This window comes from Malus sylvestris, chromosome 5 (assembly GCF_916048215.2).
Source record: "Malus sylvestris chromosome 5, drMalSylv7.2, whole genome shotgun sequence".
Classification (NCBI taxonomy): domain Eukaryota; kingdom Viridiplantae; phylum Streptophyta; class Magnoliopsida; order Rosales; family Rosaceae; genus Malus; species Malus sylvestris.
In genome coordinates this window covers 1,692,359-1,716,600 of record NC_062264.1, presented here as the reverse complement: position 1 = coordinate 1,716,600, position 24,242 = coordinate 1,692,359, and the positions used below count along the sequence as shown (strand labels likewise).

Below are 24,242 nucleotides of genomic sequence, written 5' to 3'. Positions count from 1 at the left end.
AACTAACCACCCTGCCCCATGCCAAAACTCTACCGTTTGACGCGAGAATCACTGCTGATTAGGCAGGACTGGCCCGGTTACTAGGCAAAACCTCGGGTGAGACAATTATTACTTTATTCACAATAATAACTGACTTTACTTAAAACAAAAATTAAAAATAAACTTAGACTAAAAGCAAGTGTTTCAATCTCACTCCCCACAAACCATGTTGGTGTGATGTGCAAAGTTCAAAGTATAATTCATGAATTAGTGTCTAAGTAACGATAAATAGAAAAAACTCTACTGTGGGATTAATCTTTACCATGTCCATTTGTTCTAACGTTTAAAATAATCTATGGATATTAACTTAAAAAGAATGAAAATTTTTAATGTAAACTGACACAAAAATTAAAAACCTAAAATGTTATTTTCCTACCCCCAAACTTATTTTACACTTTGTCCTCAAGGTGTGGAAAATAAATAGAAACTAAAAAATAAAAAATAAAAAAAATAAAACAAAAAACAAAACTGGAAAAGATAAAACAAAAACGATTAAATAAACTAAAAGACAAAGGAAAACAGAAAAGAAACAAAGAAATTAAAATAAACAAATAATAGAACAAATAGAAAAAAAAGAAAAAGAAGCACCTGGATTCGAACTCAGGACCTAGGGCTGTGTGAAGACGCGCTGACCAACACGGACAGTGTCAAACTTGTGTCAACTTGCGCAACAGCTACTATAGAAACAGATGTAGCAGCTGCATTTGTCATTTGAAAACACGCATAGGATTCCCTGCTTTGAATGGCATGCAGCTGGCATGCAATTTGAAAAGTGGCGTGCAACTGGCATCAGTCTTCTGTCAGTCATCAAACACAGAGCCCAACGGCTCTCTCCCCTCTTAAATTCACACCGTGTCCTAGGGAAACAGAAAATTATATATATATATATATATATATTTTTTTTTTTGAGGCGCACCCGTGTGTCATGCATCAGGAAAGGGAGCTTCATAGGATTCCAAATCAAGGGTTAAGATCAACCCCATGTGCCCATCTTGCTCTTTCTAGAAAATCTTATTTTTATGGTGACAAACTTTGTTAAATTGGAGAATTAAATTTTGATAAAGAGGTTCTGTTTAAGACTTGAGAGTTGTGCGGTTTCTTTCTTGCAGGTCCTGCTCACACCAACTCATCTAGCCATTGTGATGGAGTACGCGGCTGGGTGATAACTTTTCGAGAGAATATGCAGTGCTGGCAGATTTAGTGAGGATGAGGTTAAGTAGTTTCAAAGGCAGAGAAAATTTCATTGTAAATGTTTTTGGCGTAGAGTCTGAAATATGGGATCTCTGAATGTCCCCTGAAATGGAATCCATTTCGATTTTCGTTTCAGATAGGGAAAGTTAGGTCTGAAGCATATTTTTACATAACAGTCGGTCATAATATAACTAAAACTTCCATACTTTTTCGATTTAATTGTTGTTTTGCATCGGGCAAGGTTTTTCTTCCGGCAGTTGATATCAGGAGTTAGTTACTGTCATTTGATGGTATGTAATGTGGCAGTTTTATGCTAATGCGTCGTATACTGTTATTTGTTTCTCTTTTGATATTGGAAGTGTTGGTTGTAGCATACGACTTAGTTTCAATAGCATACGACTTAGTTTCAATAGTATAGACTCAGTTTTTGAATAACACTCTGGTGGTTTTCGATTACAACTTAGTTTTCTAAATGCCAATTACAGCTCTAACGAGGATGGAGAAGCCATCTTGGAATTTGTCCCTGCATTCTTAGTATAGACTCACTTAATTATAAATAACACTTACGTGTGCTTATTTCACTTTATTAATTTTTGCATTCCAATTGGTCTTTATCTATGGCGATAACTGTCTGAGAACGAAACAAAGTAAAATTCCGTTCTTGGCTCTCTTTTTCTTTAATGTAGCATCTGTTTACCTGTTAATGTAAATTTGGGTTATGTTGGATTTTTCAATTTGATTCTTCAATATATTTTTATGGTGACAAACTTTGTTAAATTGGAGAATTAAATTTTTATAAAATAGGACTTGCTATGCCATAATACATTTATGTAAATGTAATTGAAGAGGAATGTATGCATTAGTATACCATTATATGCCATTAGGATGACGTGAAATGGCATTAGATACTATTTAGCTAGATTGTTCTGGGTTCAAGCTTATCCAGTGACTGACTATCACCTTCTTATTACTAATCTCCTTGGAGATTTTATCAAAATAGATAATTTTTCCAAGAAGGCTGACAAAATTATTATGTGTCACCTATCGACAGCCTTATAAATACTAAAATACTGCTTAAATATTCATCACATTAAGTTTCATGGTTATTCAAGAATATCATATTTAGATCACTAGAATTCTTTATATAGGACTGACTGGGCTCCTATTTTAAATGGCAGGTCAATCCCCAATTTTATGCATTTAAGTGGATCACCCTCCTCTTAACACAGGAGTTCAATTTTGCTGACAGCCTTCACACTTGGGATACACTTTCAAGTGATCTGAGGGTCCTTAGGTAGTATTATATCCTTTTGGACTGTCTAGACTGAAGAGTGTTTTCAAGGCATGAAATGAAAAAAATTTGGCTTTTGGTTTTTGCCTCCTGAATTATATGAGCGATTGATTACATTAATATGTGTAGTACATGGTATTTTTAAGCCCGAGAAGGACTAAATTATAAATGTATACAAATTTTCTTATAAGAAAACTTTCTACATGTTTTCTCACGCTTCTTGGTTCATGATTGAATTTTATACTCCTTTCATTCATTAATTTATGAATTGGGTTGTTTTTCTTTTGTGATTTCTGTAGTTTAGTGACTGCACAATTTCATGGTTTTTTACTATTTCAGAAGTAATTGATAGAGTTGGATGTGATTCTACTAAAGAATTCTACTAAAGTTGGATGTGATTCTGCAGATATCCATTTTGTTTTGATTGGGCACCTTCTACCAGACTATATAGGACATAAAAAAAATGATTTGATTCCGCTATTATGCATCTCTTAGATGGACATAAAGAACATCAATTGTTTGTCTCTTACCTTTTTTGGTTTAGCTTCAAGTTATGATTTCTGATACCATAATGAGTTTTTCCTAATGATGCATACGAAGACCTTTGACTCTGTTGGTTCTATGTTTGAAGCCGGAAAAACTCATATGTTGCTTTTTGATTAGTAGTTGTTGATTAGAATTGGCTAATTCTTTTACTAAGAATTTCTTTTTACTCACTTTGTTGGTTCTTCATATAAGTATATAGAAATTGCATCATGAAACTAATTAGAATTAGTCAGCTTATGGGTTTGTTAACATGTTTAAGTAATAGTACTTAAACTCAAAAGATGCTGGAGTATTTGTATTGTTAATAATTTATATCAAACACGGCATTTCATAAGAGTCGAACCTGAGAGCTTTGTGGAAATGAATAAAACTAGATCGTACCATTTTATGTATGTTTGATTTCATTGCCTATAATTAGTGATAATTACATTTTATGCACATTGTAGCTTTCATGCAGTCCCCTACTCAAACATGTGTCAAGACGAATGACAATGGACTGCAGATATCAAACAACGTGACTCACAGAGGTAAGCAGGAGATTTAGGATGGTCAGTTTGTGGATACACCCAATTTAATTTTAGTAATTGTTTGTGAATGAATTCAATTAGAACTCACATTTTTGTTTTCTGTTTTGTAGCTGCCTTGATCATTAGTTGGTGATATTTGGGAGATTGGGTCATCTGGTTGTTTGATTTAAGTGGGATTGAGGTTATCTTTGCCACTTTTTGTGATCTGGGTCTGGGTTATGGTCAAGTTATTGCTATTTGTTCTGGGTATTTGCTGAAATTTATGTTCAATTAGTCTGAGTTCTGTATTTGGTTTGTGTTCGTTCAAATAACCTTATGTGCTTGGAATGTGATTTAGCTGTGGCCCTTTAATTTGATTCCTAATTCGTTATGATTCAGCACTATGTTGATGTTAATGATGAATTTTGGTTTGCAGATGACCCTGAAGTACCTAATGTCCGACACCATGTAACTTTTTGAAAGAACATGTTTTTAAGGAGGTAATAATTTTTTGTGCTATCGGGATTTTGGGCTATTGGGGGGCTAAGGACTAGGGACGTTGGATAGCATCTTAATTTATATGGGATTTGGTTATCTTCCTTCTGTGTTTCTCTTTCAGTTTTACAGCAAGAGAAAGAAAGTATGATAATGAGAGTAAACTATACCCTTTACAAATATTAGTTTCGGTTCTCATGTCCAAGTTTTTCTTTCTACTTTCGATTAAGTTTTGTTTGTATCTTATGTTTTCAAGGAACTTGCACATATTTCAATTACATTGTACTTGAATGTCCTGAACTCAAGTCAATCAGGATTCTTTTTCTTTTGGTTGAAGCCATTGAATTTCATTGTACTTGAATGATATGGATGTGGGGAATACATTTACATAAGGATTAATTTTAACCATTGAATTTTATTTCATTTTTCCTTGGAGCAGTAACAAGATCATCAAATTCTTATATTCGTTATCTATGAGTAAATCCAGATGCATAACAATATTGTTACACTTCTACCTTTATTGGGTTTTTATACAGTTTGTGTGTTTGCTTGGTCTTGCCTTGGAGTTTGATGCACTTTGTGTGATGGATTGTGATATGTTTGAAAATATCTCTAGTGTGATGATTTTGAGTATGATGTGTTTTCCTAATACTGTTTTTCTCCCTCTTTGTAGTCCAGTTGTGCAGAAGACATCTCCATTAACCGGTAACAGATGAAATTGTTTGCTATCAAGGTTTCCGTGCAGAAGAGCGAAAATGCTGCAAGTGGAGGATAGATAACAGCTCAAGACACATGGTATGAGGGTGCAGGTAAACTATAGATATGCATCTGGAAAAAGTAAAAAGTAAAGGAGGGTGGCTGTAGCTTCTCCTTCTCGTCACAATAGAAAATACTTTTGAACTGCATTAAGCTGTTAATAAATTAAGCTTAAGCTATATTTTATTTATCAAGAATGGGTAAACTGTTTTAAATAGAAAAATTAAGTGCTTTGTCAATTTTACAAAGTTTTCTGGTAAATTAGATATATAGTTTAATTCGAAAAGTTGTGTTGACCTTTACTTTTGGTGCGTCCCCTTATTCCAATCTCTATATATCTGCTCAACTCTTGGGTTAATTATTTGCCAGTAGGAATGTTTAATTGCTTGATCAATGATGTTGATTCAATTTGAAGAAGAAATAGGACTTTTGTTCAATAGGGATTTAGACTCGCATATAAGATGTCCCAATTCTTCATTGATTCTTAGGTGCTACGTCTTTTTAGTTGTTTTGTGTGGAAACTATTCATGCCTGTTGCGACTAATACATTCAAGTCCTGCAGCAACGCGCATGCATATTTTCTAGTTCTTTCTATTTTAAGAAAAACTCAAATTTGCCTATTTAAGAAAAATTTAGAAAAATAATAATGCATTCTGAGAATGCAATAATAGTTTGCCTATTGAAAGTGAAAGAAAATTTAAGTTTTTCTTTCTATTTTTAATGTGATGAAATTTGAGTTTTTGTTGAGTATTTGCATAATTGGTCCAATAGTTTGCCTATTTTCTCTGTTGCTTATGTTCGATATTATCTTATGCAGAGAATTACAAAGAAACCATAATTGTAATAAAGCTTGATAATGACGATATTCTTGTTATTTCTGGTTCTAAGAGGACAATATCTGAGGATTTCAATACTTATATAGGTAAGGGTTTTCTTTAACACTTTTTAATTTAATTTAACATTTCTTATTAGTTTTTAACGCTTTTTTTTTTAATTTAACATTTTTTACTATTTATATTATGACTTTCTCAAATCTGTCAACTAGTAATATTTATATCTTTTCAGTATTTGATGTTGTTAACAAGGTGGACTATTTGAAAAGGAAGGTCTTGGTTACAAGAGCCGGGAGTGTTTATTATTTGAAGCATTGTGTTTTTAATATGTTGAAGGCAAATTTTTCTGTAGTCAATAGCTATCTTATGGAGGTACTTGAGCTGTGATGAAACTATAGGTTTTATAGTAATGAGATTTGTGAATGGGATTAGCCATATGTTTTTTCTTTGCTATTTAAAGAAAAGGGGTTCACTTGCGATCAAAAAGTTAGTGGAATTGTCTAGGTTTTATGCTATTGAAGTAGGTGCTATGTACCTAGAAAAGTATGTGAAGTCTAAACTGCGTAAACTTACTTGTATTGATGTCAAAAGTACATTGAACTTGGCTGAATGTGGACTTCTACTTGCTTGCTTGAATGATCCATGCACTGGGGGCCACATAACATGTTAGTTTTATGTGCAATATGATATTATTAAAGTAATCTGATTTTATTTTAATACAAAATAATATTTTATATCCTGTTAAATTAATTTTATCTGATTATATTTTTAATTTTTTAACAGTTAGACTCTTTTACACCTAAAGGGTTTGAACTATTTCAAAACACAGTTCTTTATGTTATAAAGAAGTATTATGGACTTTTGGCACGGAGTTATGAAATATCAATTCTTTTAAGATGCAAGTAGTTGAACCAGAAGATCCATATTTGCTTTATAATGTGGACGTGGAGCTTTTTCAGAGTGTAAAAGAGCCATTTTAAGAATACATACTCTATTACACTTTGAAAAAGCTACACGTCCACATTATGAAGCAAATATGGATCTTCAGGTTCAACTACTTGCATCTTAAAGATGAGAAGAATTGATCTTTCATAATTTCGTGCCAAAAGTCCATAATAATTCTTCATAAGATCAAGAATTGTGTTTTGCAATAGTTCTTCAACCCCTTTAGGTGTAAAGAGTCTAACTGTTAAAAAAAATTAAGAATATAATCAGATAAAATTAATTTAACAGGATATAAAATATTATTTTGTATTAAAATAAAATCAGATTACTTTAATAGTATTGCACATAAAACTAACCTGTTATGTGGCCCCCAGTGCATGGATCATTCAAGCAAGCAAGTAGAAGTTCACGTTCAGCCAAGTTCAAGGTACTTTTGACATCAATACAAGTAAGTTTACACAGTTTAGACTTCACATACTTTTCTAGGTACATGGCACCTAATCCAATAGCATAAAACCTAGACAATTCCACTAACTTTTTGATCGCAAGTGAAACCCTTTTCTTTAAATATCAAAGAAAAAACATATGGCTAATCCCATTCACAAATCTCATTACTATAAAACCTATAGTTTCATCACAGTTCAAGTACCTCCATAAGACAGCTATTGACTACAGAAAAATTTGCCTTCAACAGATTAAAAACACCACGTTTCAAATAATAAACTCCCTGCTCTTGCAACCAAGACCTTACTTTTCAAATAGTCCACCTTGTTAACAACATCAAATACTGAAAAGATATAAATATTACTAGTTGACAGATTTGAGAAAGCCATAATATAAATAGTAAACAATGTTAAATTAAAAAAGAAAAAGCGTTAAAAACTAATAAAAAATGTTAAATTAAAAAGTGTTAAAGAAAACCCTTACCTATATATAAGTATTGAAATCATCAGATATTGTCCTCCTAGAACCAGAAACAACAAGAATATCGCCATTATCAAGCTTTATTACAATTATGGTTGTTTCTTTGTAATTCTCTGCATAAGATAATATCGAACATGAGCAACAGAGAAAATAGGCAAACTATGGGACCAATTATGCAAAAACTCAAATTTCATCACATCAAAAATAGAAGTTAAAAGTCGCACAAAATTGAAGAAATCTACATTCAATCAATTTCATAAATCACTTTGTAAGCTTTTCTATAAACAATTTAAAAATGGTAAGTAAAAAGAGATTACTGAGATGGTGAGGCGGCCTTCTGATAATTGTAAGAGGCAAGGTTTCTGCAAACACTCAATAAAAATGCAAATTTCATAACATCAAGGAATTATGATAGAGAACAATCTACGTCAACTAAAATTAAAAAAATTCTTTCTATCAATTTCATAAATAATTTTGGTGAAGAATGAAGCAGAAACTATGAATAATGATAGAGATTTTGGTGAAAAATGAAGTAGAAACTATGAATAATGATAGAGATTTTGGTGAAGAATGAAGTAGAAACTATGAATAATGATAGAGATCTTGAGAAAATTGGTTTGAGATTTCTGAGGATGGATGGTGGATTATATAAAGGATTCAGAAACGATTAGGTTATAGATAATGCCACATGGCATGCTGTCATTCGTTAAAAATCTGGTGGAAATTTATCCTCAAAGATTGTAAATAGATTGTGACACATGGCACGACGTGATTGGTTAAAAATCTGATCGGAAATCCATCTCTAATAATTGGCTTTTTGGATAATGACACGTGGCGCAACGAGAACAAATAAAAATCTTATCGAAAATCCATCGCCAATAATTGTCTGTTCCGATAATAACACGTGGTGTAACAAGAACGATTACAAATCTTATCAGAAATCCGTCACCAATAATTGTCTTTTCCGATAATGACATGTGGCGCAACGAGAACGATTACAAATTTTATCAGAAATCCGTCATCAATAATTGTCTTTTCCGATAATGACACGTGGCGCAATGAGAACGATTAAAAAATCTTATCGGAAATTCATCACCAATAATTGTCTTTTCTGATAATGACACATGGCACAAGAACAATTAAAAATCTTATCCGAAATTACAAATAAAATTATTTTGTATTATTTTATAAATAAAAAAATAGTAATATTTTATTGCCAATTGCCAGGGCTATTCAAATGTAACAATGGAGATGCAAAAAACGATTACTGTTCATTAGGGCAGTTACTGTTAACTGGGTGGATAGCATAGTGGATAGCCCTAGGGGGCTTCCACCAGGGTGGAGTTGCCCTGAGGGAAATGGAAAGGACTTGAATTTTTTATTTGATGTTTGGATTGAGTGTTGGGCTCTTTTGTGTGCACGACGTTGATTTTATGAAGTCAAAAGTCAATTGAAATTTGTGTGGTTGAGATTTGATTTGGGGGTAGAGTGATGGAGGGAGTGCCATTTGTTTACCACTCCTCTCATTGTATTTGTAACGTGGGAGGTGGAGTGGAGTGATGGAGTTATATGATATGTACATTATTATATGTTAGCTATCTAAATCGGGCGGGTTAGGTTAAGCCAACTCGAACTCAACCTTTACAATTTGGATTGAGGTATAGTTTTGTGTACATGTGAGTTCAATTCAACCGAGTTAGAACTTAACTCGAGGCGGTCTCAAGTTTACCAACTTTATGTAGATCAATCTCATTGATTAGTGCTTACGCAACAAAACCTCACTTAAGCAAAACAATTGAGATCTGTCATATTTTTAGCAGACCAAACCAAAGCTAGTCAATGATCCCACAAAAATAAATATCATTCCTTTTTATGAGACACAAGAAATTAGGAAAGTTTAAGTCCAACAAAATTAGTCTTTACTGGTTAATTGTCCATCTGCAGTTCGACCACCACATCAATTCCAAGCACAAACAAGAGATGGATTGTGGATACACAGTACTAGTAAGCTTCACTAGTACAACTGTTGATGGAATTGCAATCTGAGCATATTCCAAAATAGCAGCAGCAGCAGGCCGGTGTACATACCTTCTCCTTTCTTGTAATCTTCTGATCATATTCAGAAGATTAGCTGCGGTGTAATCTTCTTGCTAAAGGTTTCGGCTCCCTTGTTTTCCGGTCAAACCCTCTCACACAAATGAATCCTGCAAAACATAATTACTAATTTTATCAGCAACTGCATTATTTCGCCGTCTGTAGCAAGGAACCACATACATTCACTCATAAGTGCTACATGCAAATCAATGTTTCACATCATACCTTTCTTAAAGCAGTCCCGGATTTCTTTGGTCAATAAACCTGGTACGGAGAATGTAAGCTAACAAGCAAAATTTTCCAACCACTGTAATCAATTCCAAAACACATACATATACCTATAAATATTCCCGAGACACTGTTTCCACAATATAGCGTTCGTCTCCTCAAATGTTGTATCGATGACACAGGAACATCGATCGGGTTTTCACTTGTTTTATAATCAGCTAGCACCTGTTGTTCATATTATTATTTCATCATACCAGTTTGGATAGTTCAAATAATATACTTCCTAAATAAATGTCAAGTTTAAATGAGAAAAGAAATAGGCTTTACCTCATTAGCTTGAAAGTATGTTCCGTTGAGAGGAAAAGTTCCTCGCATTGCCGTGCGACATGGTATCTGTATGAGGTTAGTTTTTGTTATCTTTTGTAGTTTTGGCATATGAAAAAATGCAGGTTAAAATACATGCCGAGGGTTATGGGTTCTTCCTCACCAAAATTGTTCCTAGAACAGTCTGGGCAGTGTCTTCACCATTGCTGCCCAAAAATTGTCCATTCTCATCAAAGCAAGCGGTTTGACCTTCAGTTGATCCAACAGGATTGGATAGTTTGCCTGAATCAAAAGTTGCACAAACAACACCATCACACCAATGTCGGTTCAAGGACTGCATACTTTTGGAAGATTAAAATACAACCAGACACAACAATTGGCTAATCGCTCTTACCAGATGACCATACAACAAGAAGGTAAGGGCAGGGATCATCAGGTTCTCTTCTCTCTAGCTGCATTTGTTTTCATGGAAAAAAAAAATATCAGTGTCTGGAAGTCAAAGACATCTACATTTATGCCAGTATAATGTTTTAGAGCAAGAATGCTTGAGATATCTAACCCCTTTCAAAATGTGGTGAGCGTCTGGAAGTTCGTAGCTGCAGTTGAATATACTTTTGTCAGTACCTATATGAACTTTTAAAGTTTAAATTACAGTTGTACGTACTAAACAATTTCTTTCGAAGATTAAAATAAGCTCCTAAAAACCTCATTCATATCTCACCCTACGAAAATCAAACTATTTTAGGTTAATAAATGTTGCTTACACTTGATGCTTTGTCCTAAATTGGCTCATGCGCTTCGATCTGGGTGCGCGACTAGTTGGAACTGGAGCACTAGATTTTGACATGACAACTTCTTGAAGCGACTCACTTGTTCGGTTGAAACACTTCTGCTTACTTTGTGCATGATCAGCCTTTACAATTTTACACCCTTTAGGATTGACTTTGATTGTAGGATTCTTATCGTGAACCTTTATGCACAAATCTTCAATGTCCCCTTCACTCCTTGCACTTCATGAAACATATTTGTTACTTGAAATATCATTAACATAGAAGCACCGTATGATTTTAATTTTTTTAGTCAAATATGGGAAGTCTAATATCCCATGTCATGAACGTTGGATAATGAGTTTTGCGATACATTACAATCAAAAGATAGTGTGAAACTATACCTGAAGAGAAGATCAACTTATACGTTGTAGCAAAAATATGTCACATTGCATAGATTCGTAGACTATCGAACAACGTAATACTGCTCAATTGCCAGGTTGATTTCTCTTTCTTTTTACTTTGCAAATTGAATCTAAATGATTCTAATTATGTCCAAAAAATAAGTAGAAGATATACATAATTGAGCAAAGAACGAGAGATGAAACCTTGCAAAGTGTTGGCACTCTTCTCTCATCGGACATGCATTGCAATTTGGTTGATTTTTTCTACAGAAAACCTGTACAAGTACCAACTGAGAATGTGATGATGGAGAAACAAGGAATACGGAAAAATATATATTCTTTTCGTGTAACAGAGGTTGAATGAACAAGATGTATACCTTGCCGCATGTAATCATTTGGCAATGTAATTCATACCTGTCAAAGATTAGTACTCTAATCAACCAGTAATATTTGTCTTAATACATTCTGTAAACTGGAAAGCAACAATTTTATGGCATGGAGATTATATTGAATCGTCAAAAGAAATCTTATAATGTTTGTTCATCTCTTAGAAACAAAAAGCCATACAGTGTTTGTAGGTCAAGGGCAGACAGCCTTGGCCACATATATTTATGTATTGAATTTACCGTCGGGTACCTATGCAGAAAGAATGTTAGATGTTCAAGTACGATCTGAAAGTTCTAGTTTCACATTATTTGAAGGATCCCTCAATCGAAATTCTCTCTCTACATATATGTTATATTTCTGACCTCTTTAGATGATGATGTTGAAGCTTCCAATGCAATGGCTGAATAGGGATCCAACCAAGTCGCATAACTATCCGAGCAACATTAGTATCAACCTAATGCAACAGAAGATATAAAAGAAAATTATCAAGCGGCAGAATGAAGCTCTTGACTTCCGATTCATGCTACTTCAATGTCTTACCGGGAAGGCATGCTGCTTCAGTGCTAAAAGCCGCACACACTCAACGCATTTCAAGCCAATTCCATCTATGCTCAACAGATACTTCCTGCATCATAGGGAAGCCTTAAATGTCCACATTCCTTTGAACATTTAATTATGTAAAATAATATTTGTCTCTTCAATGAGCTTACTTTACTCCTTCCGGGGAGGCATCTCTTAACCATTCGAGATCAATGCTGCCATGATCTCTCTTCAGTATATCAAGGAAACCCTGAAAAGTTGAGTGCAAACATATATTGACATTTTTCAAATGAAATTCATCAACCTAACCTGTTCTCAATCACCACAAGTTTTACCTTGATGCGTTCTGCGAGCTTATTGTTCATTCCTCTTCCCAAAATGCTTTTTGAAATTTCAGTTAGAGGTGCTTCTCTAACAGCTTCCCAGTCTAAAGAGTCCATTGTATCATTACTTCTCTCTTTTGTTGTTCTTCTGGTGTAATAAATGTACTCTAAAAAATCCCAACCAACAATGCTTCTCACATTTTTTTCGTTCCTTGCATAATCACATGCTTGCTCCATTTGAATAGTCGGATATTTTGCAGCAAGTGACATAAAGGCAGAACTGCACACCAACAAGAGGTCCACATTTACCGTTTTCCATAGGACAATATAAGCAGGTCAAGGAGTAATAACATCTTACCTTGATGACTGATCTTTAGCATTTTGAGTTAAAAATGCCCCAACAACCGAGTCCACTACGGAACCTCTCCACGCTGAGAAATGTCTATTTCCTGCAAAAGTTAACATTGTGCTATGAGAAAAGGCTTGGAAAATTAACCAATCAACTTCTAAAAAATTGCATATATATGCTTGGATTCAAAAAATCCATTTGCCACCTTGGACTTGATTCATGCAGGCAATGAAAGAATTTGCTCGTTTACAGAACAGTTTCGTTTCTTCTTCCCACCATTCCTCCTTGTCTTTAATATTGTCTGATACATCTTTGCTCCAATCAATCTGAGGTTGTGCATGCCATCGCAGGGTTGAATCAGAAGGCCCTACTTGATGAACAGATTTATTGCGCTTTCCTAAAATATCTCCATGTGCCTTCTGATCTTGTTTCATGGATTGAGCTTGTGTATCGTTTTGTACTTTTCGAACAGAAACTCTGTTATAACGTCCAACATTGGGCAACTTTTGAGCAGTAGCACACTTGGATGACCTAGTTTCTTTCAATTTTACAGGTTTTGGAGATTTCGTGCGCTTGCCACCAATAAGTATTTCTCCTTTGGATTTATCTTCCATTTGTATTCTGACGCTCTTCGGTTGCTTGTGCCTCAAGTATATGGCATCGTAGCCTCTCTTCTTAGACGTAGATTTATCCTGCGCAGTTGATACATCAGTGACACGACAAGGAGTCGCAGAGCAGTCATCAACATAGCTACTGAAGATGTTATTAGCATCTGCCGCTGGTCCCATTTCTTCAACTTTTGTATTGGAACTGAACCTAAATTAAATTATACAACTATTAGGTACTATTTTAGTTTAGGTAACATTGAAGGATGCAAGGAAAGAGAACGATCGTTGTGAGCAAATTATTCCTTCTTGTTTGACAGACAAGTAAGCCTCATACAACAACAACAACAACAACAACAAAGCCTTTTCCCACTAAGTGGGGTCGGCTATATGAATCCTAGAACGCCATTGCGCTCAGTTTTGTGTCATGCCCTCCGTTAGATCCAAGTACTCTAAGTCTTTTCTTAGAGTCTCTTCCAAAGTTTTCCTAGGTCTTCCTCTACCCCTTCGGCCCTGAACCTCTATCCCGTAGTCACATCTTCGAACCGGAGCGTCAGTCGGCCTTCTTTGCACATGTCCAAATCACCAGAGCCGATTTTCTCTCATCTTTCCTACAATTTCGGCTACTCCTACTTTACCTCGGATATCCTCATTCCCAATCTTATCCTTTCTCGTGTGCCCACACATCCCACGAAGCATCCTCATCTCCGCTACACCCATTTTGTGTACGTGTTGATGCTTCACCACCCAACATTCTCTGCCATACAACATCGCTGACCTTATTGCCGTCCTATAAAATTTTTCCTTGAGCTTCAGTGGCCTACGACGGTCACACAACACGCCGGATGCACTCTTTCCATCCAGCTCGTATTCTATGGTTGAGATCTCCATCTAATTCTCCGTTCTCTTGCAAGATAGATCCTAGGTAACGAAAACGGTCGCTTTTTGTGATCTTCGCTAGATTGCTCCGGTCATTAGTGTGGATAAGTATATAAATGGATAGAGATAGGAAAGCAAACACAAGATGTACGTGGTTCACCCAGATTGGCTACGTCCACGGAATAGAAGAGTTCTCATTAATTGTGAAGGGTTTACACAAGTACATAGGTTCAAGCTCTCCTTTAGTGAGTACGAGTGAATGATTTAGTACAAATGACATTAGGAAATATTGTGGGAGAATGATCTCGTAATCACGAAACTTCTAAGTATCGGAGTGTGGTGTCGTCTTGACTTGCCTTATCTGTCTCATAGGTAGATGTGGCATCTTCTCTGGAAGTACTCTTCCTCCATCCAGGGGTGGTATCTTTAACTGGTGGAGATGCACAAGGTAATGTATCAATTTCACTTGAAGCTTACTTGTAGTTTCAGGCTTGGTCAAGTGCGATACAAACCATGTAGTAGGAGTCCCCCAAGTCGCCGAGCTAGGGGGTCTGCTGAAAGAGGTGACAGACAAGGTAAGCAATCAGAGCTCCGACTGATTGTTCACCTTCTCCCCATCTTGCAGCAGCATGAAGGATAAAGAGAAGAAAAATGAGAAGAGATGATATGAGATACTTTTGCTTTTGAAGAAGTAACTTTCCACAGGCTTATTCTTGAACTGAGCTGGAGGGTTTTCTGGTTTCCTCCAGAGTATAAGGCCGACTGAAGAATTTGAGGGTCAAAACAAGTCCATCAAATCTAGAGTACGTTCCACCCTGCTGATATGGGATACTTTTGCTTTTGACAGAGTAATGGATGTATCGGCACGTGTGCTGTTACGCTTGTCTCCACATGCTTCCTTGTATCCTTCGCACTTGCCCTATCTGTTCCTCAAGCAGATGCGGAATCTTCCCTGGAAACATAAGATGATGAAGATGAGTACTCGAGAGCAATGCCAGGTAAGTAATCAGGTAAGGGGTTCCAGGCAGTCAGTTCCTGGCTGGAAGCTTGATTCCAAGTGCTGACATATTGCTCTCTTTCTCCTTGTCTTGCAGGTAAAAACAAGGCCAAAAGAAAAAATAGGGAAAAAGCATGATATGGGATACTCTTGCTTTTAACCCTGATGATATGAGATATTCTTGCTCTAGTATAGCTTGTTTGCAGAGGTATTATCGGGGGGAAAGAAAGCTGAATATTTCGAAAGGCTTTGTTGGGAGTGCCCTCTCAGATATGATGAAGGGTTGAGCATTTTTGCAGGTCTGCCTGTCCGTTGGGATGGAGGTCGACATATATAGGAGTCTCCCTAACAACAAGTAGTAATGCTATTCCTTTACCCTGCTTGGTCATAGCACGGTAGTGGGAGCTGCCAGTTTCACATGTTTTAACTCTGTCAGAGCACTTTGAAAAAGTGGTCTGTGGTATCTGGCTCTCGAGATTCGGAGAACGATGCCTCTTCGATTTTTGAGAAAGCAATCATGCTGGGGGTCTGACTCTCGAGATTCGAAGAGCAGTGTCTCTTCGATTTTTGAGGAAGTAATCATGTTGGGAGTCTGGCTCTCGAGATTCGGAAGGCGGTGCCTCTTCGATTTTGGAGCAAGCAATCTTGTTGGGAGTGTTGTCTCGAATGTGAGTAAAGGTTGGACATGTTTGCTAGTCTACCTTGCCACGAAGCACAAAGGTTGACACACAGGGACTTTCCAATTATCCAGCAATGGTACTGTTCCTTTACCCTCTCTTCGATTTTGAGAAAGTAGTCATGTTGGGAGTCTGGCTCTCGAGATTCGGAGGACGGTGCCTCTTCGATTTTGGAGCAAGCAATCTTGTTGGGACTGTTTTCTCGAATGTGAGTAAAGGTTGGGCATGTTTGCTAGTCTACCTTGCCACGAAGCACAGAGGTTGACACACAGGGACTTTCCAATTATCCAGCAGTGGTACTGTTCCTTTACCCTTGTGGGTAATAATATGGTAGCTAGACCTTCAAAATTTATGTGTCTAAACTTTGTTAGTGCTGTTTCTTTGCTATTCTTTTACCTTTCTTGGTCAGAGCGATGTAGTGGGAGCTGCAAGCTTCACGTGCTCAACTTTGGCAGAGAACTTTGGCAAAGTGATCTGTGGTACCCATGAGTTATTGTTGCGTGTGGGAAGTGGGTGATTGAACAGTAAGATTCATGTGCTTTCTATTTCACCAGAAGTCTTCGACAGAATGCCCATAATTTCTGCAAAGCTGAGTGTGCGTGTGACAGGTGCTGACAAGGCTAGAAAAGTAGATGCCTCTTCGATTTCTGAGATCGGCCCTCGTGGTATCTGAGCAGCCCAGCTTTTGAGAAAGCGAGCGCCTCTTCGATTGATTCGGAGAACGGTGCCTCACCGATTTTTGAGAAAGCAATCATGCTGGGGGTCTGGCTCTCGAGATTCGGGGAGCAGTCTCTTCAATTTTTGAGAAAGTAATCATGTTGGGAGAGTGGCTCTCGAGATTCGGAGGGCGGTGCCTCTTCGATTTTGGAGCAAGCAATCTTGTTGGGAGTGTTTTCTCGAATGTGAGTAAAGGTTGGGCATGTTTGCTAGTCTACCTTGCCACGAAGCACAGAGGTTGACACACAGGGACTTTCCAATTATCCAGCAATGGTACTGTTCCTTTACCCTCTCTTCGATTTTTAAGAAAGTAGTCATGTTGGGAGTCTGGCTCTTTAGATTCGGAGGACGGTGCCTCTTCGATTTTGGAGCAAGCAATCTTATTGGGAGTGTTTTCTCGAATGTGAGTAAAGGTTGGGCATGTTTGCTAGTCTACCTTGCCACGAAGCACAGAGGTTGACATACATGGACTTTCCAATTATCCAGCAGTGGTACTGTTCCTTTACCCTTGTGGGTAATAATATGGTAGCTAGACCTTCAAAATTTATGGGTCTAAACTTTGTTAGTGCTGTTTCTTTGCTATTCTTTTACCCTTCTTGGTCAGAGCGATGTAGTGGGAGCTGCAAGCTTCACGTGCTCAACTTTGGCAGAGAACTTTGGCAAAGTTATCTGTGGTACCCATGAGCTATTGTTGCGTGTGGGAAGTGGGTGATTGAACAGTAAGATTCATGTGTTTTCTACTTCCCCAGAAGTCTTTGACAGAATGCCCATAATTTCCGCAAAGCTGAGTGTGCGTGTGACAGGTGCTGACAAGGCTGGAAAAGTAGGTGCCTCTTCGATTTCTGAGATCGGCCCTCGTGGTCTCTAGGGAGCCCAGCTTTTGAGAAAGCGAGCGCCTCTTCGATTTCTGAGATCGGCCTTCGTGGTCTTTGAGCAGCCCAACTTTTGAGAAAGCAAACGGCTCATCGATTTCTGAGATCAACCCTCGTGATCTCTAAGCAGCCCAACTTTTGAGAAAGCAAACGCCTCTTCGATTTCTGAGCAGGCGCCTCTTTGATTTCTGAAGCTCCGTCGAGTGCAGATTTTTATAGAGGCTGGCATTAAGTTCCAAAGCACACTTGAATCTCCACCAGTAGAAGCTTCATTCTTGCACTTCTAAGATCTTGATTTGTCCGACCTCTTCTCTCTTCAACACCTTTGAAAATGTCTGGCCCCTCCGACCGTCGTTTTGACTTGAACCTTGTTGAAGAGGCAGCCCCGCCTTCTCCAGACAACATATGGCGCCCATCCTTCGTCTCCTCAACTGGTCCTCTTACCGTTGGGGATTCCGTGATGAAGAATGATATGACCGCTGCGGTGGTGGCCAGGAACCTTCTCACTCCCAAAGATAACAGACTACTTTCCAAACGGTCTGATGAGTTAGCTGTTAAGGATTCGCTGGCTCTCAGTGTTCAGTGTGCAGGTTCTGTGTCTAATATGGCCCAACGCCTATTTGCTCGAACCCGCCAAGTTGAATCATTGGCGGCTGAAGTGATGAGTCTCAAACAGGAGATTAGAGGGCTCAAGCATGAGAATAAACAGTTGCACCGGCTCGCACATGACTATGCTACAAACATGAAGAGGAAGCTTGACCAGATGAAGGAAACTGATGGTCAGGTTTTACTTGATCATCATAGATTTGTGGGTTTGTTCCAAAGGCATTTATTGCCTTCGTCTTCTGGGGCTGTACCGCGTAATGAAGCTCCAAATGATCAACCTCTGATGCCTCCTCCTTCTAGGGTTCTGTCCAGTACTGAGGCTCCAAATGATCCCCCTCCGGTGCCTTCTCTTTCTGGGGCTCTACCGACTGCTGAGACTTCTCCTAAGCAACCTTTGTGAAGGCTCCCTCTTGTGTGTTTATTTTGACTCATGTATATGTACATATTTGTAGCTTATCGGGAATATCAATAAATAAGCTTTCCTTCATTTCAACGTATTGTGTTAAATACACCAAAGCCTTCTTCGCTAAGTTCTTTGAATTTTCTTTTGTTGAAGCTTGTATGTTGAAGCTTTCTGAGTGGAGCATGTAGGTTGGGGTAGTGTTCCCTTAAGTTCCCGAGTGAGGAAAACTTCTTGGTTGGAGACTTGGAAAATCCAAGTCACTGAGTGGGATCGGCTATATGAATCTTAGAACGCCATTGTGCTCGATCCTGTGTCATGTCCTTCGTTAGATCCAAGTACTCTAAGTCTTTTCTTAGAGTCTCTTCCAAAGTTTTCCTAGGTCTTCCTCTACCCCTTCGGCCCTGAACCTCTGTCCCATAGTCGCATCTTCTAATCGGAGCGTCAGTAGGCCTTCTTTGCACATGTCCAAACCACCGTAACCGATTTTCTCTCATCTTTCCTTCAATTTCGGCTACTCCTACTTTACCCCGGATATCCTCATTCCTAATCTTATCCTTTCTCGTGTGCCCACACATCCAACGAAGCATCCTCATCTCCGCTACACCCATTTTGTGTACGTGTTGATGTTTCACCGCCCAACATTCTGTGCCATACAGCATCGCCGGCCTTATTGCCGTCCTATAAAATTTTCCCTTGAGCTTCAGTGGCATACGGCGGTCACACAACACGCCGGATGCACTCTTCCACTTCATCCATCCAGCTTGTATTCTATGGTTGAGATCTCCATCTAATTCTCCGTTCTTTTGCAAGATAGATCCTAGGTAACGAAAACGGTCGCTCTTTGGTATTTCTTGATCTCCGATCCTCACCCCTAACTCGTTTTGGCCTCCATTTGCACTGAACTTGCACTCCATATATTCTGTCTTTGATCGGCTTAGGCGAAGACCTTTAGATTCCAACACTTCTCTCCAAAGGTTAAGCTTTGCATTTACCCCTTCCTGAGTTTCATCTATCAACACTATATCGTCTGCGAAAAGCATACACCAAGGAATATCATCTTGAATATGTCCTGTTAACTCATCCATTACCAACGCAAAAAGGTAAGGACTTAAGGATGAGCCTTGATGTAATCCTACAGTTATGGGAAAGCTTTCGGTTTGTCCTTCATGAGTTCTTACGGCAGTCTTTGCTCCTTCATACATATCCTTTATAGCTTGGATATATGCTACTCGTACTCCTTTCTTCTCTAAAATCCTCCAAAGAATGTCTCTTGGGACCCTATCATACGCTTTTTCCAAATCTATAAAGACCATGTGTAAATCCTTTTTCCCATCTCTATATCTTTCCATCAATCTTCGTAAGAGATAGATTGCCTCCATGGTTGAGCGCCCTGGCATGAACCCGAATTGGTTGTCCGAAACCCGTGTCTCTTGCCTCAATCTATGCTCAATGACTCTCTCCCAGAGCTTCATTGTATGACTCATTAGCTTAATACCCCTATAGTTCATGCAATTTTGTACGTCGCCCTTATTCTTGTAGATAGGCACCAAAGTGCTCGTTCGCCACTCATTTGGCATCTTCTTCGTTTTCAAAATCCTATTGAAAAGGTCAGTGAGCCATGTTATACCTGTCTCTCCCAAAACTTTCCACACTTCGATTGGTATATCGTCTGGGCCTATTGCTTTTCTATGCTTCATCTTCTTCAAAGCTACAACCACTTCTTCCTTCCGGATTCGACGATAAAAGGAGTAGTTTCTACACTCTTCTGAGTTACTCAACTCCCCTAAAGAAGCACTCCTTTCATGTCCTTCATTGAAAAGATTATGAAAATAACCTCTCCATCTGTCTTTAACCGCGTTCTCTGTAGCAAGAACCTTTCCATCCTCATCCTTGATGCACCTCACTTGGTTTAGGTCCCTTGTCTTCTTTTCCCTTGCTCTAGCTAGTTTATAGATATCCAACTCTCCTTCTTTGGTATCTAGTCGTTTATACATATCGTCGTAAGCTGCTAACTTAGCTTCTCTGACAGCAATCCCAAGTACATCTTCTCTTGAAAACAACAACAATGATTTATTTATTTTAAACAAAACAGAGGATTATACGATATTAGCTCTTCGTAGTAGAACAACGTACGACCCTCAAACCCGAAGGTGAATGTTCCTAACACTGCTGTGGCAGCCTACTGCCCTTCCCTCCATTTCTTTAATTAAACTAATAGTAAGCGAAAACAACAACAATTAAACAACAAGATAATTAAAAAAAAACTAACAAATATATTATACAACATATCTTGTTTGTAATCTGCGTACAACAGCAGCGATTCAGCATGCATGCATGAATTAATGACATTTACCTTGTGTTGTAATCTGTGTGCTCCTGGGGTCAAAACTAAACTACTAGCCAGTAATTAATCGGAAAAGGGGGAGATTGGTAGTAATTAAAGTAGTTAATTAATTAATTACCAAGGAGTAGCAGAAGAAGAAGCCACGCTTTGAAAATTCTTTGGCTCCAACTCTGCAGTCTTGTTTTTTATCTCATCATCTCTTTGTTCCAAACGCTTATTAGTCTTAAATCTTCTTCTTGTGAAAACTTTAATATCTCCTGCTGCTGCTGCTGCCGCCATTAACAAAAGGTGATTAACATGCAAGCACAAATTATTACCAAGGAAACAAAACTAACAAAAGGTGATTAAGCAAGAACATGGGCAGCATTACTTGAAGATGAAGGCTTGATTACGGAAGACATGGGAGATAAACTGTGTCATCCACTTGAAAGCTTCGAAGGTTGGGAAACGTTGGGTTGTGCAGGTAGAAATATTAATTAAAGAGGAAGGTGGGAATCGGCGGTGGTGGGGTGGATGATGTGACAATGGGCAGGGCCGTGGTTTGATCGCCACGTTTAAGTACCATTTGACATGTCTTTTCTTCATAATTACCATTATTACAACCCATTTTCTTAATCTTGATGGACCATGGATGGTTTCTTTGTTCTCAAATCTGGACTACGACTCGTTTTTCGTTCGCATTTGGATCGTTGGAGACCAAGTTCGAGTCCAAAAATGCTCTAATTGGTTTTTCGTTCGTTTTTCGTTCGCAGTTGGATCGTTGGAAACCAAGTTCGAGTCCACAAATGCTCTAATTGTTCCTTAGGTTCCTTCATGGCCTAACGCTTCTATACCACCAAACCGAAGCTAGTCAATTCAGCTTAAGAATGATCAACCGGATACTTAAAATCACGTTCACCTCCGATTTATAAAGCGGAACAATGAGACAAGGTTCGCAACAATCAAATCGACAACGCCATATTATTTCGTACAAGATACAATGCTGACCCTAACAACCTGAAAAAACAATATCTAAATCGACGGCTTAAGTAGTTCTGGACTGTATTCCTATGTGGGATTCAAGAAATCAAATCATTCTAAGTAATCTATGATTTACTAGAAGAGCAACTGGCCTCTTTTGACGAGAGATTTCCTTTGAGTAACAAATGGTTCAATTCCGGTTTTACCAAAGAAGACTTAATTTTGTGGAGCTCGTTGTAAAGACCCGCTTGCAGTTGCTGCGGAGAAAGCAGGTCTGGCCTTTCAAAAGCTTTCACTGCTGAGTTTGCTGCACCATTAATCTGTCAGGCAATAAGGGTAAGACGTAGGACAAATTAAAATTTATCATTCTTTCAGCATCAGAGAATTGTTGAATGGAATGGTTTTTCATGTTCAGTAACATAGCAATCAAATATCTAACATTTTCTATATCCCACGGCCTAAGAAGCAGAGACAGAGCTAATCTACATAAGACAGGTCATTTCTACAAAGCTTTGCTGGAAGAATTCGCCATAAGGCAAGCAACTGAATAGAATTTTTACAGTGAACACGAAATACATACAAGGCATATATAAATATATTATTTAAGGACCTAAAATATAACAAATAAACAGATATCATGATTTTAAAACCCAACAAGATCTTGAATATATAGGAACATATGATTAAAACGTACTTATATGTATCTGCAACCTGCCATTTTCTATCCCAACTAGGACAACTGTATCCACATAAAATACGAGAAAGGAAACATATGCAGAAGTCTAGCGACTGCTACTCGGTTTATAATTTAGGTATCATCTGCTTAACACGTATTCTCTTGATGACCACTATCTAACGACTCCAGATAGGTTGAACATCATGTACTTGCTACAGTTTAGGTCTACCACTGCCCAGCCTGCAAACAAGGTGAACTTTATGTTTTTTATCTCGCAAAGCCACACCTTTTTTTTTTCTGCTGAGAAAATTTCTATGGTGAACCTGCTAATGCATGATGATGGGTCGGTGAAACTCAACTTTACAGGATATTTTGTGCTCCTTGGCTCACAAATTCCCTGAATCCAGGGATCAGCCAACTCCTCAGCAGATATCCTTGCATAGAGGAAAGACTCTGGGTTATCCTTGACGTCTAGCAATGTAAATCATTTCTTACAGTGAGATTCTAAAGCCTTTTGGTGTTTGTTGACCAATGGATTTCTAAATTTATCTAAACGGACAACAAACAAACAGTCTATATGTATTTTTATCCAATAAAATCAGCACAGAAGGTTAATGGCTTGCGTGGGAAAACAAGAATCAAATGCACAAACCAAGAACTATTACTAGGTTACTTGCAAGCTAAGTCTCAATGGCAATCAGGGGCAAAGTCTCTAGCTCAATGGAAACAGCAACATGCTATAAAAGCAAATGCTGACAGAATATAAATCACTATTGATTCATTCTGTTGGGTCAGTTTTTGTTCGAGTTTAAAGCATCATTCCGTTCGGTCAAAACTTAAATCATACTTAATCCTTAACCAAAAAATAAAGAATCCTTGATCATACAAAAATACAAGCTTCAGTCCCAAACGTGTCATCCAAATGTTATCATACCGAATGCGAAGCCATCTTAATCAAAGTTTTAGGATAATTATGAGCTGGAAATTCATCATCATACCGAATGCGAAGCCATCTTAATCAAAGTTTTTGCAAGCGGCAGTATGCAAAACCTGAACCAAAGCACAAATAATGGAGGCTTAAACTGAGGACTATAACAAATTTCCAATTTTTGTTTCCAACTGGTGAAAATTAATAACATCCCAATTATATCCCAATTCTTTTTCTTCTTGTTTCTCACTAACCAACCAGTGGGTTTCAAGCTAAAGTATTTCAAAAATAAAAAAACTTACATCCCTCGGCCACCAGCAAGAGCTTCCTCTGATGGGTCTTTCAAGTCATCAATTCTGAAAAATTAATCCTAATTATTTCACGCTTAATTAATTACGTTTAGAGAGAGAGAGAGAGAGAGAGAGAGAGATACTTACACCCAACCGTAACGGCGGTCGAACAAAAGGCGTTTGGAAGGCGAATTTGAGGACGCTGTAACGGAGAGTGAGGAAGCAGCCGAGGACGCCATTATCTCTCTCTCTCTCTCTGAATGTCTCAAGTGAGAAAACAAGAGACGAAGCAGGACAAGTCGTTGGAAATTTGGGCTGAATGTGATATGGGCCTGGCCCATTTCTT

At 37.8% G+C, this 24,242-nt stretch overlaps 2 protein-coding genes and 1 long non-coding RNA gene across 30 annotated transcripts; 2 read left to right on the top strand and 1 right to left on the bottom strand.

The window, feature by feature from the left end:
• Window positions 1–949: 949 nt before the first annotated feature.
• LOC126621534 (uncharacterized) lies at window positions 950–10,881 on the top strand. 19 transcript variants are annotated; one of them, XR_007623043.1, is made up of 6 exons: window positions 1,074–1,520; window positions 2,409–2,524; window positions 3,514–4,073; window positions 4,742–4,877; window positions 5,642–5,746; window positions 6,977–7,145. It is a non-coding gene; the product is annotated as an uncharacterized LOC126621534 (long non-coding RNA). The 19 variants fall into 19 exon arrangements; XR_007623042.1 differs by having other exon boundaries at window positions 5,890–7,145; XR_007623034.1 differs by lacking the exons at window positions 5,642–5,746; window positions 6,977–7,145 and having other exon boundaries at window positions 1,077–1,520; window positions 3,514–3,594; window positions 3,705–3,840; window positions 4,010–4,073; window positions 4,742–5,126.
• Window positions 9,251–24,186, bottom strand: LOC126621505 (DEMETER-like protein 2). Of its 10 annotated transcripts, XM_050290018.1 has the most exons (22): window positions 24,044–24,186; window positions 23,909–23,962; window positions 23,677–23,728; window positions 21,413–22,322; window positions 21,161–21,311; window positions 13,148–13,758; window positions 12,952–13,042; window positions 12,606–12,873; window positions 12,441–12,520; window positions 12,271–12,355; window positions 12,093–12,184; window positions 11,911–11,979; window positions 11,721–11,757; window positions 11,548–11,618; window positions 10,937–11,182; window positions 10,732–10,768; window positions 10,567–10,624; window positions 10,336–10,454; window positions 10,176–10,241; window positions 9,959–10,073; window positions 9,846–9,884; window positions 9,251–9,730 (listed from the first exon to the last, which is right to left on the bottom strand). In XM_050290018.1, the coding sequence occupies exons 4-22, from the start codon at window positions 21,441–21,443 to the stop codon at window positions 9,654–9,656; spliced, it is 2,343 nt and encodes a 780-aa protein (XP_050145975.1). In that variant the 5' UTR covers window positions 21,444–22,322; window positions 23,677–23,728; window positions 23,909–23,962; window positions 24,044–24,186; the 3' UTR covers window positions 9,251–9,653. The 10 variants fall into 10 exon arrangements, with proteins under 10 accessions (XP_050145975.1, XP_050145968.1, XP_050145971.1 ...); XM_050290011.1 differs by having other exon boundaries at window positions 11,548–11,757; window positions 23,613–23,728; XM_050290014.1 differs by having other exon boundaries at window positions 11,548–11,757; window positions 21,413–22,309; window positions 23,613–23,728.
• Window positions 17,484–18,782, top strand: LOC126621523 (uncharacterized). The gene has a single exon (XM_050290044.1). It carries the CDS (start codon window positions 18,021–18,023, stop codon window positions 18,693–18,695), a length of 675 nt encoding a protein of 224 aa, XP_050146001.1. The 5' UTR covers window positions 17,484–18,020; the 3' UTR covers window positions 18,696–18,782.
• Window positions 24,187–24,242: the final 56 nt, after the last annotated feature.

Bases quoted from the DNA above. Each gene is read 5' to 3' on its own strand.
- LOC126621523 (XM_050290044.1), top strand. From the start codon at position 18,021: ATGTCTGGCCCCTCCGACCGTCGTTTTGACTTGAACCTTGTTGAAGAG.
- LOC126621505 (XM_050290011.1), bottom strand. From the start codon at position 21,443: ATGTCTTCCGTAATCAAGCCTTCATCTTCAA. The intron at 12,874-12,951 runs GTAAGATGTTAT...GTTGGTGTGCAG, and splicing joins GCTAAAGATCAGTCATCAAG to TTCTGCCTTTATGTCACTTG. The intron at 10,455-10,566 runs GTAAGAGCGATT...CTTTTGATTCAG, and splicing joins TCTTGTTGTATGGTCATCTG to GCAAACTATCCAATCCTGTT.